The 20098-nt window shown below is 43.0% G+C and overlaps 1 protein-coding gene and 1 long non-coding RNA gene across 10 annotated transcripts in view; both read left to right on the forward strand.

Moving 5' to 3' along the window:
- The window catches only part of ZCCHC7 (zinc finger CCHC-type containing 7), a 258032-nt gene extending 252375 nt beyond the window's left edge, over positions 1–5657 (forward strand). For all 7 annotated transcript variants that reach the window (XM_086415923.1, XM_086415927.1, XM_086415924.1 and 4 more), the window contains 2 exons: positions 2098–2215; positions 4348–5657. In XM_086415923.1, coding sequence (XP_086272049.1) covers positions 2098–2215; positions 4348–4787 — 558 coding nt within the window. In that variant the 3' untranslated portion in view covers positions 4788–5657. The remainder of the gene's footprint in view (positions 1–2097; positions 2216–4347) is intronic.
- Positions 5658–12013: 6356 nt separating this feature from the next.
- Positions 12014–20098, forward strand: part of LOC147367178 (uncharacterized) — a 46262-nt gene continuing 38177 nt past the window's right edge. The window contains exons 1-2 of one of the 3 annotated variants that reach the window (XR_015169902.1): positions 12014–13088; positions 15039–15175. This is a non-coding gene — a long non-coding RNA (uncharacterized LOC147367178). Of the gene's footprint in view, positions 13089–13541; positions 15176–20098 lie in introns of those variants that run through there. The other 2 variants (XR_015169901.1, XR_015169900.1) reach the window with 2 other exon arrangements.

Below are 20098 nucleotides of genomic sequence, written 5' to 3' on the forward strand. Positions count from 1 at the left end.
AACTGATGCTTTTGAACTGTGGTGTTGGAGAAGACTCTTGAGAGTCCCTTGGACTGCAAGGAGATCTAACCAGTCCATCCTAAAGGAAATCAGTCCTGAATATTCACTGGAAGGACTGACGTTGAAGCTGAAATTCCAATACTTTGGCCACCTGATGTGAAGAACTGACTCATTTGAAAAGACCCTGATGTTGAGAAAGATTGAAAGTGGAAAGAGAAGAGGACAACAGAGGATGAGATGGCTGGATGGCATCACCGACTGAATGAACATGAGTTTGAATAAACTCCGGGAGTTGGTGATGGACAAGGAGGCCTGGCGTGCTGCAGTCCATGGGGTCTCAAAGAGTTGGACACGACTGAGCAACTGAACTGAAGAAGTACTGAATGTTTATGGTAAATTTTAGGCAAGATCGCAGAAGACAAAAGTGAAAGGTTCCAGAGACCAGCCTGTTTCAAATGAAAGACATTATTTGGTTTGCAACAAGTTGAATGGATCTTTGTCACAGATCAGGTTAAACAAAGCCTACTACATGGGACATGGCTCAGGCCAAGGATGTAGATTTGGGAACTGGCAACCACCAGAAGACCAGAGTAAGGAGAGTGGGGCAAGTTGAGAGGAGTGATCTTTTCATGAGTAGGGGAAGCAAAGAGGAGAAAGGTTTCCTTCAAAATCACGTAGGAGCACTTTCAAGCTAGGCAAACCCACCACTACCCTCAGTTCAGTTCAGTCGCTCAGTCGTGTCTGACTCTTTGAGACCTGATGGACTGCAGCACGCCAGGCCTCCCTGTCATTTTGCCATTGCCAGCTCCCGGAGTTTACTTAAACTTATGTCCATTGAGTTGGTGATGCCATCCAACCATCTCATCCTCTGTCGTCCCCTTCTCCTGCCTTCAATCTTTCCCAGCATCAGGGTCTTTTCCAGTGAGTCAGTTCTTCGCATCAGGTGGCCAAAGTATTGGAATTTCAGCTTCAACGTCAGTCCTTCCAGTGAATATTCAGGACTGATTTCCTTTAGGATGGACTGGTTAGATCTCCTTGCAGTCCAAGGGACTCTTCAAGAGTCTTCTCCAACACCACAGTTCAAAAGCATCAATTCTTCGGCACTCAGCTTGCTTTATAGTCCAACTCTCACATCCATACATGACTACTGGAAAAACCATAGCTTTGACTAGACGCACCTTTGTTGGCAAAATAATGTCTCTGCTTTTTAACATGCTGTCTAGGTTGGTCATAACTTTTCTTCTAAGGAGCAAGCATCTTTTAATTTCATGGCTGCAGTCACCATCTGCAGTGATTTGGGAGCCCAGAAAAATAAAGTTTGTCACTGTTTCCTTTGTTTCCCCATCTATTTGCCATGAAGTGATGGGATCAGATGCCATGATCTTAGTTTTCTGAATCTTGAGGTTTAAGCCAACTTTTTCACTCTGCTCTTTCACTTTCATCAAGAGGCTCTTTAGTTCTTCTCTTTCTGCCATAAGGGTGGTGTCATCTGCATGTCTGAGGTTATAAATATTTCTCCCAGCAATCTTGATTCCAGCTTGTGCTTCATCCAGCCCAACATTTCTCACCACCCTTCTCCCCACTATAAGAATCACTGCCCTTGTGAGCAGTGGTGTTGACTTAAAATAAGCTTGCAAAAACCACTTGTGTGGAGGAAAAAGAGCAAAAGTTTAAGAATTTAGCCCCACATCAGAGTGTAAATGTGATGAGAAGAAGAAAAGGAGAAGCACTTGGAGGAAGGCTGTTGGAAGAGACAGAGATGCAAAGGACTGATAAAACATAATTTCAAATGAAACAAACCGTCTAACAGAGGAACAAGGCACTGCTGGGTGAGAATGTTGGCAGGAAAAACTTTAAAAAGATCAGAAGGGTTTCATAGGTAAAGAAGTAAAGGAAGAAAACCCAAGCCTGAAAGACTAGCATGTAAGCACAGTCAAGTGTTGATCCTCCCAGTGTCCCAGCAAACCACATCCTGCAGCCATAGTACATATGAGTGATGCAGGGCTCATCTCTTAATTACAGTGGTCCATAATCTTACCAAATGGTTATCTGAACTGTGTGACCTTATGACATCATAATTTCAAATACAATTTGCAGGAATGTACAGAAAGACGAATGTTTAACCAGACCTTTCCAACATCTCCATTCATCTATTACTATGATGACAAATACAAAATCCGGGAGAGAGATCAGAGAATAAAACGAAAAGTGAAAGGTATGTTACTAGACTTTTTCCTAAATTGCCTTTGCAATAGTTCCTAAATTTCTTTCTTTCTTTCTTTCTTCTTCTTCTTTTTTTTTTTTTGTGTGTGCTGTCTTTGCAAACTGTTTTATGGGCCTTTGGTTAGCACAGAAAATGTTTTTAATAATTACTGCAGAAACTGGAACTTTCTTGATCTCCAGAAGTCAAGCACCCACTTCAGAAATCCTGCTTTATAATCTGTTCACAATGAACATTTTTCTCACACTGTGATTATTTTAGAAAATGTCCAGAAAAACACTTCTGTCCATTTATGCATGCAGAATTTTTAAAGACTCCTTTGAGATTTTTCTTTTCAACAAGTAATTATGTTTTCCCTCTAGTATTTTTCAAGCAAAGAAAAAGCTTTCTCTGCTCGGTGATCCCTGGAGCTTCCCTGAAGAAGTCATTGGCCACCATTATGAGCAGAACTCCAGATCCACAGTCACACTCCATTTCTTTGCCATTGCTAACGTAATGCTCTTTCTCACCAAATTGTTTTATAATTTACATCTATTCTCTCTACCTCTCTTCTTTCTTGCTATATACTTTAAGATGGTTTACAAAGTTACTTTTTTTGCCTTCAGGACCAAATAATTCTATATTTTTCACGTTTGCTCATACATTGTTGACCCTTGGCCTTTTCATTATTCTTTTCCTGACTGTCTCTGAATTCAGGTCCTTTCAAAATGAAGACACTAATTCTGGAGAAAAGTAGATGAATCACTTCAACTCCTGCATATTTTGCATATTTTATTTTATATAAAGTTTATCTCAACTATATGTAGAGAAATTATAGTATAAGAAGATAATAATTAGCAGCTGAATTTTTAAAAGATTACAAATAAATGTACCAAAATGTCATCTCTGAATTAAAGGGTTGTGTGTGCTTTCTCTTTTATTTTCTCTATACTTTTTCTCTATTTCCCATCTTTTAGTTATTGACAACTCTGTGGTACAGATCCACTTTGAGGCTCGCTATTGTGGACTTTGTGTTTTATACTGAAGTTTATAAGTAATTTGGAGAAGGTAATGGCACCCTACTCCAGTACTCTTGCCTGGAAAATCCATGGACGGAGGAGCCTGGTAGGCTGCAGTCCATGGGGTCACTAAGAATCAGACCCGACTGAGCGACTTCACTTTCACTTTTTACTTTCATGCATTGGAGAAGGAAATGGCAACCCACTGCAGTGTTCTTGCCTGGAGAATCCCAGGGACGGGAAAGCCTGGTGGGCTGCCGTCTATGGGGTCGCAGAGTCGGACACAACTGAAGCGACTCAACAGCAGCAGCAGTAGCAGCAGCTATAAATAATTACTTATTTTTGCTTTGTATTCTAGAATTCATTTTTGTTCCCTAAATATACTACTTCATACTCCACCTCATTTTTTTTTGTTGGTGAATTCTGTAATCTTTCAAGGTTCTGTTGATGTAACTTTTCATCCCTTACTACCCTCACCTCCCACTTATCCCTTCAGAATCACTACATCAGATATTTGCAGTAAGAGTGCCAAGTCCTGACAAAATATAACATCAGATCTGGCACTTAAACCTCTTGGATATACAAGTGCATGCACGTGTGCACACTCAGTCTCCAAGCTAGTGATCTTTACTCTGAGGAATGATCTGCTGTCCAGTATGGCATTCACCTGTAAGTACTGTGGCCAGACTTTATCTTCAGAGGATAATTGAAATGTCATATGAAACTGTCAGAAGGCCATTTTCTACATCTTGTGTCACCTTATCATCAAGGACTCTATCACTGCAGGAACCTGAGTTGGTCAGACATGACTTTTCTTCACAAAGCTAAAATGATTACTTCTCTCACTGATCTCTGTCTCCATTGTTTAACCTAGTTAAACTGTGTTGAACAAAATAAATATCATTGGATATCTGGATGTTTTTCATGTTTGGAAATACAGAACTACAACCACTGAGTTTTTAGTGAGTGATTTTAACCTTAGTAAGGGCTCTTTAGAATGTCATATCATTAATTCATTTAAGTATCTGGCTTTCCTCTCTGCTGAGTTTTTTACAGACCAGTGAAAGCTCTGAATATGCTATGCCAGTCTAACTGCTGAATATGCAGAAATACTTTTATGTTTTCCAGAACTCCAGAAAAATGGGGACTTGCCAAGAAAGTTCAAGAGGCCTCATATGGAAGCAGCAGATAAGAGGCCCCGTGATATAAGAACAAGCCATGCCTCATGGAAAAACAACAGGTGGCCTCAAGAAAAGAAAGAAACCCAAAAAGAAACCATGAGCAGGAACATGAGAGAACGTGAGAAGCACAGAAAGGCTGCTAGGTGTCATGAAGATGATGAGGACTTCCCCAGGGGCCCCAGAGTCCACTCTACTCCTGGCACTTCCAAAACCCAGAAGCCTCACAAGCCCTTTCACCACTCATCACATTACCTCAAGCCGAGAGAAGACAGGCTATCCAAGGAGGGCAGGCGGGGCAAGCATAAGAAAAAGGAGAGCTGCGTGGAGGAGGATAGCAATGATAATTTGTTTCTCATTAAGCAGAGGAAAAAAAAGTCTAAGCTGTGAGTCAGCTTCTGATTGGGCTTCCCAGTGTTTGTCTGTTCTTCATGTCTACAACATCCTGTCCGTATTTTTACTATCTGTGATTAAATAAAATGAGATTTTTGTTTTTGTAATCTCAGCCATATCTAGAGATATTGAACAAAGTCCTTGAAGATCTCAGTTCTCTATGTTCAACAGGTTCCTAGGTAAGAAAACAGATAAACTTGGACTTCCCCTGTTACCAGACATCATTTTTATTCACTCAGTATCCTAGGGATAGGAAAACTTAATCTTTTCACAAAAAAAGTTTTTGAAATATTTTGAAAAAATAAAAACTCATTAAATGTAATTCATCTGCAGTGTGAGTATGAAAATTAAGTCTATTATAAGGAGAAATTAGCACTAATATGGAAAATCCATCCCTCTTTTTTAGCATTCCTTTTAATATTGGAAAGGATAATAACTATATATCTAAATCTGGCTTGTCTTGCTTCTGAAGCTGGCATCAGAATCTTACTTTGATCAGAGCATCATAGGCTAAAAATGGTGTCCTCCTTGAAAGCACTGGAGAGACGGGGAATTGGGTTTTATAACAGAAGTAAGGAATCCATCCAGAGTAAATGTTGAGAGACAGATTTCCTGAACCAAGTGAAAAGAGTCATCAAAAATTTTGACTTAATTGCAGTGAAATAATTTTTTACTATTTTTATAGCCATACCTGAGGAATACTGTCCCTCAGATATTTAAGATGAATATTACCCAACTTAAAAAATTGTTTCCTTCTCCTGGGTTTTTTAACTATTACAGAGTTATACAGAAATTTTTGTATTTGTGACCTTTTGTACTTACCAGAGCCTAATGTTAGAATAAGAAAAATAAAATGTCTGAAATGTACATTTGTCTACTATGTAAAAAGACAGTGAGAGTTTGAGTGACAAAGGGCATACTTGGGTTGGACAAGTGACTGAAGTTATAGAATCTCTATAAACTGGGGTCAAATACCCTTACTTCCTGAGCTCTAGGTCTATGCCAGAATAAAATGAGATGGAGAAACATGTTCCTCCATGGTCTCCAACACCTGGAGTCTTCAATTTGAGGTTCCCTCTTGGGAACCATGTGTCTGGTAGCATCAGCTCTCTTTTGAGGGAAGGGAGAGTCTGCGCTGGAATCAGACTTCAGTCTTTAGTCCATCACCTCCCCTTTGGCTGCCTAGCTTTTAGCTACGTGTCAGCATCTGTTATGTGTTGGTGCTTGGCTTCCTGACATCTACTGGGATTGTTTTACTTGTTTTGACCCTAAGGTAAGTGGACAGAGTCTTTTTAATAACCCTGCTAAAAGTGGCAGCCATGAAAAATGACTTCATAAAATGCTGAGCCTTGAGATAATTGGCATTGTTTCTCAGTAGGACTTGGGACAAGTGTGGCTTATTATTGACATGATGTGACTAGCATTCCTGCATATCTGAGGACCTGTAATTTCAGGGCACAAATGGGGTTGCCTTTCATACTCAGAAAACTGGAGGCAGGAAGAAAGGAAGCACTTTTCTGTTTGTTTCTGAACATTATCTTATTTTCCTCCCCAATTTTTTTTTTTAAACATTTTGTTCGGGCATTTAATTTGCCCCTTCAGATCCATGTATTTAGATGAAGTTAGAACACAGCTGCGTTTCTTCACTTTGGGGCGGTAGGGAATGGTAAGGAAAGACCAGAAACATAAGACGAGCTTTTCCTCCATTTCCTCTTTGTTAGCCTTGGCACCTGGCTCTTATACCAAGTGTTCGGTTAAAGTCAGTAAGTCTACTAACACGCTAACTTTCCATACAAGAATAAGGAGTTTACCAATCTGACAATGAAATAAGATTTTAAATGGATAAATGTGATTAAGAGAAAAGCAGATGTCCCAAACAGTAAGGATGCACGTAGTTGCTAAGATTGTGTGTGTGTGTGTGTGCGCGCGCGGGCGCGTCTGTGCAGTTGCTCAGTCGTGTCCAGCTCTTCACAGCCCCATGGACTTCTGCCTACCAGGCTCCTCTGTCCCTGGAATTTTCCAGGCTAGAATACTGGAACAGCTTGCCATTTCCTACTCCAGGGGATCTTCCCGACCCAAGAGTTAAACCCTTTACTACTGCATCACCTGGGCTTCCTAGTATATAGTTATACCATACTTTATTTAATCATTCCTCTGTTGTTGAAGTTTTTGGTTGCTTCTGAGTTTCATTTTTTTTTTAATTCCTCTATGCATGTTGTATCTTCTATTATTCCATATAAAACCAAATTTATGGGTCAAAGAACATGCATGTATTTCCTGCAGGTTTTAGTACATGTTGGAAATTATCTTCCTAGCAGTATATGAGAATGTTCATCTCCTCATTCCCACAATAACATGGAATATTTCCATTCCTTTTTCTCTTTGCCACTCTGATGGGCAAAGAAACATTATTTGTTAGTGCTGCGGTGATATATTGATGTGAGCCATGTTTATGTAAGGAGAGACAGAATTAACGGTATATTAACAACCTGTTGATAAAAGATACAGAAGCAGCTCTTCATAGGTAACAGCTGAAGATTCTTCTGACAACAAATGAACAAATTTGAAATAGTAGAATCTTTCATTCCTTCATTGCTGTCTTGATCCCTTGATCTTATTTTTGGTTATCACGGTTTAGAGGGTGCTGCTGGCATCTAGTGAGTAGAGGCCAGGAATGTTGCTAAAATGCTGTAGTGTACAAGACGGTCTCCTGTAACAGAAAGTTGAGCAGCCCAAAATGTCAGTAGTGCTGAGGTTGAGAAACCCTAATTAAAACCCCAACCCATTTCTCAAAAGGAATTCTCACCAGAAGGAGTCAGTGTAGGTTGCCTTCCACATCTTATAAAGCTTATATGAATATTATATTAATACTTTCATCAGACTGGTGTTTGAGAGTTTGATGGGACATGTCCTGCTCATCTGAAATAAGGGCCACTAGTTTCATGGCATGAATATCTATAGACCGTGTAGACTCCTTTGTGGAAGGACAAGGCCACTGGCAACTCAGCCAGCTTAGGGGAATTACTTACTAGCATAACCAGAAAACATAGATACAAATTTTAGAGCACCAGCTAGGGTGTTAGCTCTGTCAAGAGGATAGTGGTGTGAGAACAAAGGGAGTCAGCTGAGGCAGGGGGCAGTGTGGTGAGGAGGGTTGGAGACTTATCTAGTGGGACCCTTGATTGGTTAAGAGTGTCAGTAGGTTGTAGATGCTATCACCAGGACCCTAGTCCAGTACAGGCACTTAGGGTTTGGGCTTATCAGCATGGCAGAGAAGTACCAACCATTGGAAGACAGCCAGTGCATGCCATGCAAAGAATCACTTCACATGACCATTTCAGAGTTGCTCTATCTAGAGGAAAGTTCTGGTGCATTTAATGTATATTTAACTTACATTCTACTACCATCCTAACAATTGTGAAATAAATCAGTTTTTCAAGTGATTTACTAGGAAGTATTTCGAATAAAACCCAGTGAAGGAGTGGGGAAGTGGGACAGAGAAGAGAATGTATCCAAACTGGATGCCTTATCAAGTCAGGGTCCCATAGAGGGCAGCTCTTAGACTCCCAGAGGAGTGCTAGAGACAGCATGCTGCTGCTGCTAAGTCACTTCAGTCATGTCCAACTCTGTGTGACCCCATAGACGGAAGCCTACCAGGCTCCCCTGTCCCTGGGATTCTCCAGGCAAGAACACTGGAGTGGGTTGCCATTTCCTTCTCCAGAGACAGCATGGGCCACCTCAAAGTCTCCCTGATCAGGGCTAAAGGAGTATGTGTTCCTGTATCAATTTTTGTTTTGTGTTAAATAAATCAGTCATTGTTTAAGAGCTGCTTCAGGAACCTTTTTCAGTCAACTCTGGCTTTCTGTGTACCCAGGCACAGTGGGTTTGGGCAGTGAGAAGGCAGCCCCCTGACAGTGACACGGGGATATGAATGAAACACATCACCTGCTGCAACCATAAACTCAGAAGTCCTTCCCACTAAAGTCCTTCCCACTATGACTACTTGGCAGTCATACACTAAAATGTGGGCTTTTTTTTTTTTAACGCAAAAAAAAAAAACCAAACTTCGTTTTGATGAACTGTGTATAATCATTTTTTCAGACTTTTATCAGCTTATGGTATTCATATATAACAGTGTAACATGAAAGAGTCCAAAATACCAGATTTATTGCAGCATATATCATAGCCATTATCAAAAGCTTCACAGTTCTACTTCCAACCAAGACTGGAGTAACAGGGACCAGATTTACCATCCAGCCTGACACTAAAATATGTGAAGCAGTTTTCAAGACATTAAACATAGACAAAGAAGGACAGTGAGCTTTTGAGAGATGACCCCTGACTGCCCCAGCAGACTGCTAAAAGGGTTTTCCAATTGTGGAGCAAGGAGGGGAACCTAGGAAAGGCCTCATTAAGGAAACAGAGCTGGGATCCTAGAAAAGCCAAAGTGTCTAGTTTGCAGGTTGGATTACCAGAAAGGAGAGAGCCAAATCGAGAGCCCAGAGATCTACCTGCAGAGGGTCCCAGCTAAGTACTGGTTGGTGCATATGTGTGAGGAAGCCGCCAGAAAGGATGAGAGGGAACTGTTTGTGGAGCCCACGGAGGGCCAAGAGTGGTTTCTGTTCTCACCAGAGTGGAAAACTTCATAGTTCATGCAACATGGACTACAATACTCAGAAGAGTTTTTGCCTTGGTAATGGGGGGAAATTAGTCCTGGTCTAAACCTCTCTGGTTCTGCCTAACTAGCCTAAAACCAAGACATGACAGAGCCAAAGTGTTTCCAAATAACCAGGTCCAAGAACAAAACTCAAGATCATTTTTAGGAATACAAAAATATGCAGCACCCAATAAGGTCAAGTTGATAATGGAATCCTACCAAAAATGCAAATTAATCTATAGTAGCAGAAGATCCATGGTTGCTTGCAAGTGGGGGTGGTTGGGAAGGGTAGGAAGATTAGGAAAGGGCAGGCACAAGGAGACCTGGGGATGGTGAACACCTTCATTATCTTGATTGTGGGGATGGTTTCACAGATGTGTGTGTGTGTGTGTGTGTGTGTGTAAAAAGTCAATTTCATTCATAGTTTACTGGAAATATTTTGATGTTTTTTTCACTGAGTTGGGAATATTCTAGGAAAAAAAGAGGGCAAGACCAAGGATCAGTAGCCCACGGGCCATCCTCAGAAGTTTTTTGTTCTAATTATTTATTTATTTGGCTGTACTGGGTCTTAGTTGCAGCACATAGCATCTTCATTGCTGCATGCAGGGTCTTTAGTTGTAGCATGCAGACTCATAGTTGTGGCGTGTGGGATCTAGTTCCTTGACCAGGTATTGAACCCAGGCCACCTGCATTGTCAGTGCAGAGTCTTAGCCCCTGGATCACCGGGGAAGACCATCCTCAGTTTTGTTACCTGCTTTGCCCATGGCAGGCCAAGAAGGAGACTGATCACAAAACAAGTGTCTAACTTTTGGGGCCTGGGGGAGGGCAGTAGCTGACCTCTCGGGCCCAAGTGATAGGAAATGTGTCTAAGAGGCATGCTGGTGAAAATCTGCACCAGCACTGGGGGACCATGGCCCACAGGTTGGTGTCTGAGTTTGTGGCCTAACATTCAAAGCTTTCCCAGTTCGTCTTCTGCCTCCTTCACCCTTCCAAACCCATTGGATAAATGACTAGTCCCTGAACAAGTCATGTTTTACCTATGCTGTTGCCTCCTTCCAGAATATCCTATTCCACTTTTATGAACACCCCAGACAACATTAATCCTTCTCTCTTTGGTATTCCTGTTTGAGTTATTTAGTCAGCAGATCTTAACCATGGATCCTTTTGTGCCAGGTAGTAGTATTGCTTAAGGTTGTCTTTACTAAGAAATCTCAAGGCTCAAAGACTTAACAAGCAATTAAAAAGCAAACACAAAAATGACTGTCATACATTTGAGGAGTGCAAGGACGGATATGGGTCACTCTGTCAAAAAGAGTCAAGGAGATGGCAGGACCTCTCTTGCCCAAGACTTCCACTGGGTGTTCATAACAATGCAAAATTTCCAGGATAACAATAGGAAAGAGCCCTTCAGGAAGAAGGAATCTGGAGATACGAAGCAGCAAGGGTGTTTTCCCATCCTTATTTCCTGGGGCCCAAACTAGATGACTTGAAGCTATAGAATTTGTTCTCTCACAAGTGGAGGCCAGAAGTCCAACCTCAAGATGTCAACATAATTTCCTTTTTAAATTTTTTGAAAACTGAAGTATAATTGATTTACAATACTAGTTTCTGGCATACAACATAGTGATTCAAAATTTTTATAGATTGTGCTCCACTTAAAGTTACAAAGGAAAGGAATGAGTATGTGCTCAGCCGTGTCCAACTCTTTGCAGTCTTGTGATCTGTAGCCCGCCAAGCTCCTCTGTCCATGAAATTTTCCAGTCAAGAACACTGGAGTGGGTTGCCATTTCCTACTGCAGGGGATCTTCCTGACCCAGGGATAGAACTCATGACTCTTGCATCTTCTGCATTGGCAGGCAGATTCTTTACCACTAGCGCTGCCTGGGAAGCCCACACAAAGTTCTTATAAAGCATTGGCTATACTCCCTGTGCTATACAGTATATCCTTACTTATTTCATACACAGTAGTTTATGCCTCTTAATTCCTCTACCTCTATTTTGCCCCTCCGCATTCCCTCTCCCCACTGGTAGCCACTAGTTTGTTCTCTGTATCTGTGAGTCTGCTGCTTTTTTTGTTATATTCACTAGTTTATTGTATTTTTTAGATTTCACATGTAAATGACATTATTTGGTATTTGTCTTTCTCTGTCTGACTTATTTCACTTAGCATAGTGCACTCCAGATTCATCCATGTTGCTGCAAATGGCAAAATTTCATTCTTTTTTAATGACTGAGTACTGTACCACATCTTTATCCACTCACCTGTTGATGGACACCTAGGTTACTTTCAAATCTTGGCTATTGGGAATGATGCTGCTATGAACTTTGAAGTGCATGTATCTTTTTGAGTTAGCATCTTCATTTTCCTGGATATATACCCAGGAGTAGAATTGCTGCATCATGTGGTAATTCTATTTTTTTTTTTTTTAGGAACTTCCATAGTGTTTTCCATCATGGCTGCCCTAATTTACATTCCCACCAACAGTGTACAAAGGCTCCCTTTTCTCCACATCCTTGACAACATTTTTTATTTGTAATCTTTTTAATGATAGCCATTCTGACAGGTGGAGAAGGCAATGGCACCCCACTCCAATACTCTTGCCTGGAAAATCTCATGGACAGAGGAGCCTGGTAGGCTGCAGTCCAAGGGGTCGCTAAGAGTCAGACATGACTGAGTGACTTCACTTTCACTTTTCACTTTCATGCATTGGAGAAGGAAATGGCAACCCACTCCAGTGTTCTTGCCTGGAGAATCCCAGGGACAGTGGAGCCTGGTGGGCTGCCATCTATGGGGTTGCACAGAGTCGGACATGACTGAAGCGACTTAGCAGCAGCCACAGATTCTGACAGGTGTGAGGTGATATCTCATTGTGGTTTTTAAATTTGTATTTCTCTGATGACTAGTAATGTTGAGCATCTTTTACTGTGTGTGTCAACTATCTGTAGGTCTTCTTTGGAAAACTGCCTATTGAGGTCTTCTGCCCATTTTTAAATTGGGTTGATTTTTTTATATTGATTTGTATGAGCTGTTTATATATTTTGGATATTAACCCCTTATTGGTCATGCCACTGTGTAAGTGCCATGATAGTTGGTTAAACACCACACTTGTGGTCCTTTTTAGGAAAAGTTGGGTATCCATCCCTTGATAATGAATGTAAGCCCTCCAGTTTCACTGTGGGTTATGTTCCCTCACAGCACCTTTTTGAGCATATGACTAGCATTAAGTGCTTATAACTGGCTATTCTATGGCAGTGTCATGGAGACGGGGCTATATTTTTAGCTTTCACACAATAGTTCAATACCCAAATCCACACATAAGGAGCAGAAGTCACAAAAGAAAGACCACAGTTCCCATAACAAGGTAGATGGGAACCCATGAAGAACCCAGAATTCCCACCCCAACCCATGCCCTGGTCAGGCGTGGCCCACACTGGACCTCCACACTGGGTCATCAGCCAACTCAATAAACACGTCTCGAGTATCTTACCTGAGCCAGGTTCTGTGCTGACATCAAGGGCTGCCCTACCCTTGAGGAGCTCTCATTTTCTGTAGTGGGTGAGACAGATTCAAACTCCATTCAGTTCTACCACAGGTATTTATAGACTACCTACTCTGAAGTCATGGCACAGTGATGAGCCAGGTAAGTAAGATCCATGCCCTCACGGGGCTCATAGCTCATAGGAAAGATAGACTCCGTACAAGTGAGTTGAGTGCTACAAAGCGTTCCTGGTGTACAGCAGGGGCTCGAACATATGTTGATAGAAAAGAGATAAAGACTATGTCTGCTTTATCCTCTCTCAGAGGGTCCTGAGAGAGGAGGACATGGGTTTCAGTAAATGAATGTAACTCCCGGCTCCCCAGTACCATCCTGTGCCTGAGAGTACCAAAATAGGGACAACTGAAACCTTAGTCCGCTGGACTGGGATGTTGACCTTCCAAATGGAAAGGTCCACAGTGGTTCCTTTGGGAAGGTGGCCTAAGGCTAGAGAGGGTGAATCTGGGGCTCCCATTGTAGGGTTTGGGGGTTACTGAGCTTGCTGGTGTTGCTCTGTCAAGCCTCAGGCAGACCAAATAGGACAAAGCCTTCTAAAATTATCAATGTGAGGTCTGTTGTTCAAATGGAAGAACAAAGAAAATTCAAGTCCACTGACAATGCTGGAGCAGAAACAGCCCTCATCTTTCAAAAAACAACCACACAGACACCTACTAAGAGAAGTATCTCAAAGTTCCCTGTTTTAGAAAGAAATCTCCTGGGTTTCAGGACTGTCCTCAGTTGTAATCCATCAGACTTGTTTTCCTGCCTTCAGAGAGCTTTCGTTTTGATTGGAGGAGAGAGAAACCCTGAAACAGACAGCAGTAGCTCAAGTTGGAGAGAAGCCCAGATGTGAGACTGTGCAGGAAGGGGTCACTTTCAGGATCAGTGATGGTAGGGGCCCAGGAAGACTTCAGAACCAGAGGAAGTGACCTTAGAACTGGCCCTTGGAGCAGAGAGAAGACTTTCACATGTAGGATAAAAGGAAATAACGTTTCAGAAGAATTCCAGGTATAGGCAATAGCTGGTATATAGGAAAATCCAGAGCACACTTAAGAGGGCCTAGTCCATTTGCCTTGACCATGGCAGGAGGAGAAGGGACGACAGAGAATGAGACGGCTGGGTGGCATCACCGACTTGATGGACGCGAGTTTGAGTGAACTCTGGGAGTTGGTGATGGACAGGGAGGCCTGGCGTGCTGTGATTCATGGGGTCGCAAAGAGTTGGACACAACTGAACGACTGAACTGAACTGAATGGACGATATGAAAGGGAGTAGAGGGAGGTAATTGGATCAAGATCACTAAAGACTCCACATTTCAGGCCAAGAAGTGTGGTCCTCTGTGTTTCATTTTCCTCATCCACAAAAATGGAAAGAATACCCTTTTTATTGTAAGAATTAAAGTATCTAATGGATGGCACCCTCCGACATGGATTTAGATTAACACAGCACCACATAAGTTAGCACTTTTATAATATTAGTCCTTTCAGACATTGCTCTTCTATGGAATTAAGTATTCTTTATCTGCCTTTACACAGACAGGTAATGGGTGGTTGCATCAGGGTTCTCCAGAGAAATAAAACCATTTTTTTTTTAATGTAAGACCACACAGTTGTTGGGACCAGCAAGTATAAAATCTGTAGGGCAGGCCAGCAGGCTGGAAACTCAGGCAGGATTTCTATCTTAGAGTTTTGAAGCAGAATTCCTTCTTCTTCAGGAAACCTCAATTTTTTGCCCTTAAGATCTTCAGCTAATTAGATGAATCCTTCCCACATTATGGAGGGTAATCTCCTTTACTGAAAGTCCATTTGTTGTAGATGCTAATCACATCTATAGATCACATTCCCAGCAACATGTAGACCGGTATTTGATTAAATAACTGGGTGCCTCATTGCCTAGCTAAGTGGACGTACAGAATTACCCAGCTCAGTGGTCTTGTAAAACCTTAGTCCCTAGAACATGGTACCAGATCTGCCAGATGACTTCTGTACCTTAGTAATAATTTTACGTTATTTATTCCTGCTTCTTGCATAAAACTTTCTGCATACCGGAACCAAGCTGAATCTCTGTGGAATATATTGTGCCAAATGCTGATGCAGCCAGATATGCAGACTTCGACTTGGTGCCAAGAAGCCCTTCCTGACTGGAGTTTCCAACAGTGAGACAGACCACCTGGGATGAAGTGGGCTTGTGAGGTAAGCAACCAGAGGAGATTTAAGCATCTCCTGAGAGTGGGCCCAGGCGCCAGGAGAAAGCCCCCATGGAGGGTCAACAGATTCTGATAACTCTAGATGCTAAAAATGTTGCTCAGAAAAGTCCCTGCTTCTTCCTCCTCTCTATACCCCTCCCCTACCCCAAAGTGAGGCATCAGGGGCTGGGGCAGAACATGGAACCTCCCCTAAATGGAAACCATCTGCATATCTTTCTCACCCTTCCTCCACCAGCCCCCTCTCCCCAGCCAGCTTCGCCTGGTTGATCTTTCTGGGAGGGGAGCTTGTCAGATTCACCTCTGCCTCAGCCTCCTTTCACACCCCACCTTATCCTCCACGCCTATCCCCCATGGAGCCTTAAGGGGCCCAGGGGATCCACCTTCGTCCTGGACAAGTCATGGGTCACCAACCACCTCTCCTCTGTGCCTACACCCAATTAATCATCACTTCCTGGTGATTTGCATGGCAACCCTCTTGTGTTAGCTGCTCAGGGGAGTTTTCTGGTTTCATTGCCTCAATTAACACTGGCTTCCTGGGTCACTGTGGATTCCCCTGCCAACCCACCACAGACTTGGCCTCTGCAGCCTGCCTGTTTGTGCTCCAGAAGGTCCTTGTGTTCTCAGGAGGCTTCCCTTACCAACAACAACCCAGGCTATATATGTAGCACCATCTCGCAAGGGATGGAGAGGTCTTGGATAGGGCTGGATTCTTGAAGTTCTGCTCAGAGCTTCAAAGGCCTAAATGATTGTTTAGTCCACTCTGGCCCACTCGATTTCACCCCCACTTTACAGATGGGGAATCCGAGACCAGACAGGGAAGAGGTGTGCCCGTGGTCGTACCTCAAGTCAGAGATAGAGCTGAGCCTAAGCTTTGGGACCCTTTCCCTCAGCCCTCCCTGTCTTTCTGTGCCACACCTTGTCAACAGAAAACAGAAAGCATCTGAAAACATGAGCATATTAGGCATGAGCGAAAAACATGTTTAGTGTTTAAATTTTGAAACTCAACAACCTCTGGGCATCCTCTGCTCAGATGGCAGCAGTTTGCAAGATGTTCTGGGAATGGCCATGGGCTGGGCTGTGGCATGGAGCCAGAGGGTGGGTGGGAAAAAAGACCTTCCTCCCAGGCAGAAACTCTTTTAGCACAGTAATCTGGGTATCTCCTAAGTAACCCCTCCCCACAGAGTCATTATCACGAGCCATGGAACAAATGAACATGAGGATACAGGAACTAGACCAAAGGACAGGGAGAAAATTAGAAAGGAGAGGGAAACAGCAGCAGATCCAGAGAATACAAGGAAGACACCGGAAAGACTTCAAGTTCCCAGACCATCATGGGCCAGCAGAAGTCCAGACACTTGCTATAAAAGATCATCTCAGGGTTTCCATGACAAGGATACTGTCAAGATCAAAAAGTCACCATTCTACAAGTTGAATGACCTTCAGAAGTTATTAAGTCTAGATCCCTCTGCAGTACATAAGGGGAAACCCATAGAGTGCTTCATATCCTGCAGAGTTAGGAGCAGAGCCCAGTCCCTGCCTCCCCATGTGGGACTGTCTCCATGAGCCAGGATGGGCCACGGGGCCAGAATTTGGAGGAGGCTTAGAGCAGGGGAGGAGGCTTAGAGCAGCTCAAAGACAATGTTGAGCTTTCTGGATCCCTGGAGCCTGGTGAGGCAAAAACACCACACAGAAAAGCTGGAGTATCTCTGTGACAATAGACTCCTGAGGTGCTGAGGAGAAACCAGTGTGGTTGTCATGAGGAAAGAAGGGCTGTGAAAGTGAAATTTACAATTTGTGAGAGAGGGAAACTGAAAATGTGCTCTCTATCCCATGCAAATTGTCTGTGGCTTTTTGTCCCACACCTGCAGCAGCTCATGGCATGTACAACAGCAGGATCCATGGGTTTGGTTCCCACGGTCTTGTTCCAAGAAAATGGAAACAGAGATGGCTGCTGTTGTTCAGGGAGGGATGTGCTGGGGTGTGGGCTCCGTGTGGAGGTGTCCGCTGGGCTGACAGCCAGTCTCCTTTGTGCCTGACTGAGGTAAACCTGGTAGGGACTAGCTCCTAGGGACAGCATTCCCAGGGGCCCCTGCTTCCCCTGCCCTCAGCTCCCGACTCTCTGCCCTGCTCACCTCCTGTCACTCCCCCTTTTGTTCTGCCCCCAGATACCCCCATATTTTCATTCTTGTGAGAATTTGCTCATGCTACATCTCCTGCTGGAAATGCCCTCCTTCCTTTACTTCTCCAATCCTGTCAGCCCAGTCAGAAATTCCACAAGGAAACCTCCCGTTTGGCTCGAGGCACTAGCAGTGTCTCTCCCAACCGTGCCTCTCAACCTCATGTGGCCCATATCTACTTTCAGTTGTCTATTTATTCCTTCAGTCTCCCTCAGAAGACTGGGAGCCCCACGAGGACAGTTACTGTGTCAGTAACTGACACAAAGAATTCATCTTTGTATTCCAAAGCCAAGCCCTTCGCTTGGTGCCATTGGAGGCCAGGGTACAGGCTGCCACCATCCCAGTCAGAGCCAGGGCTGTCATTGCCAATCACTCAGGGTCACCTTTCCCCTGGAGTCTCAAGAGGCTTCAGTCTTCCACATAGGGTTCCAAAACATGGTCCACTCGAGAAGGGAATGCCAAACCACTTCAGCATTCTCGCCTTGAGAACCCCATGAGCAGTATGAAAATGACACTGAAAGATGAACTTCCCAGGTTGGTAGGTGCCCAATATGCTACTGGAGAAGAGTGGAGAAGTAGCTCCAGAAGGAATGAAGAGGCTGAGCCAAAGTGGAAACAACCAGCTGTGGATGTGTCTGGTGGTGAAAGTATTGTCTGATGCTGTTAAGAACAATATTGCATAGGAACTTGGAATGTTAGGTCCATGAATCAAGGTAAATTGGAAGTGGTCAAACAGGAGATATCAAGAGTGAACATCGACACTTTAGGAATCAGTTCAGTTCAGCTGTTCAGTCATATCCGACTTTTTGTGACCCCATGGACTGCAGCACGCCAGGCCTCCCTGTCCATCACCAACTCCCAGAGTTTACTGAAACTCATGTCCCTTGAGTCGATGATGCTATCCAACCATCTCATCCTCTGACATCCCCCTCTCCTCCTGCCTTCAATCTTTCTCAGCATCAGGGTCTTTTCCAATGAGTCAGTTCTTTACATATGGGGTCCGAAGTATTGCAGTTTCAGTTTCAGCATCAGTCCTTCAAATGAATATCCAGGACGGATTTCCTTTCGGATGGACTGTTTGGATCTCTTTGCTGTCCAAGGGACTCTCAAGAGTCTTCTCCAACACCACAGTTCAAAAGCATCAATTCTTCAGCGCACAGCCTTCTTTATAGTCCAACTCTCACATCCATACATGACTACTGGAAAAACCATACCTTTGACTAGACAGACCTTTGTTGACAAAGAATGTCTCTGCTTTTTAATATGCTGCTAGGTTGGTCATAATTTTTCTTCCAAGGAGCAAGTGTCTTTTAATTTCATGGCTGCAGTCACCATCTGCAGTGATTTTGGAGCCCCCAAAATAAAGTCTGTCACTGTTTCCATTGTTTCCCCATCTATTTGCCATGAAGTGATGGGACCAGTTGCCATGATCTTAGTTTTCTGAATTAAGTTTTTTTTTAAGCCAGTTTTTCACTCTCTTTTACTTTCATCAGGAGGCTCTTTAGTTCTTCTTCGTTTTCTGCCATAAGGGTGGTGTCATCTACATATTTGAGGTTATTGATATTTCTCCCAGAAATCTTGATTCCAGCTTGTGCTACTTCCAGCTCAGCATTTCTCATGATGTACTCTGCATAGAAGTTAAATAAGCAGAGTGAAAATATACAGCCTTGACGTACTCCTTTCCTGATCTGGAGCCCATCTGTTGTTACAGGTCCAGTTCTAACTGTTGCTTCTTGTCCTACATACAGGTTTCTCAAAAGGCAGGTCAGGTGGTCTGGTAGCCCCATCTCTTGAAGAATTTTCCAGTTTGTCGTGACCACACAGTCAAAGGCTTTGGCATAGTCAATAAAGCAGAAGTAGATGTTTTTCTGGACCTCTCTTGCTTTTTCAATGATCCATCGGATGTTGGCAATTTGATCTCTGGTTCCTCTGCCTTTTCTAAATCCAGCTTGAACATCTGGAAGTTCACAATTCACATTCTATTGAAGCCTGGCTTGGAGAATTTTGAGCACCACTTTGCTAGCGTGTGAGATAAGCGCAATTGTGTGGTAGTTTGAGCATTCTTTATCGTTGCCTTTCTTTGGGATTTCAATGAAAACTGACATTTTCCAATCCTGTGGCCACTGCTGAGTTTTCAAAATTTGCTGGCATATTGAGTGCAGCACTTTCACAGCATCATCTTTCAGGATTTGAAATAGCTCAACTGGAATTCCATCACCTCCACTAGCTTTGTCCATACTGATGCTTCCTAAGGCCCACTTGACTTCACATTCCAGGATGTCTGGCTCTAGGTGAGTGATCACACCATCATGATTATCTGGGTCCTTAAGATCTCTTTTGCGAAGTTCTTCTGTGTATTCTTGCCACCTCTTAGTAATATCTTTTGCTTCTGTTAGGTCCATACCATTTCTGTCCTTTATTGAGCCCATCTTTTCATGAAATGTTCCCTTGGTATCTCTAATTTTTTAAAAGAAATCTCTCATCTTTCCCATTCTGTTGTTTTCCTCTATTTCTTTGCATTGATCGCTGAGGAAGGCTTTCTTATCTCTCCTTGCTATTCTTTGGAACTCTGCATTCAGATGGATATATCTTTCCTTTTCTTCTTTGCCTTTCACTTCTCTTCTTTTTCTCAGCTATTTGTAAGGCCTCCTCAGACAGCCATTTTACTGTTTGTACTTCTTTTTCTTGGGGATTGTTTTCATCACTGCCTCTTGTACAATGTTATGAACCTC

Source organism: Bos grunniens, chromosome 8, assembly GCF_055505025.1.
Source record: "Bos grunniens cultivar Pamir isolate PY7600 chromosome 8, Bosgru_T2T1.0, whole genome shotgun sequence".
Lineage (NCBI taxonomy): Eukaryota > Metazoa > Chordata > Mammalia > Artiodactyla > Bovidae > Bos > Bos grunniens.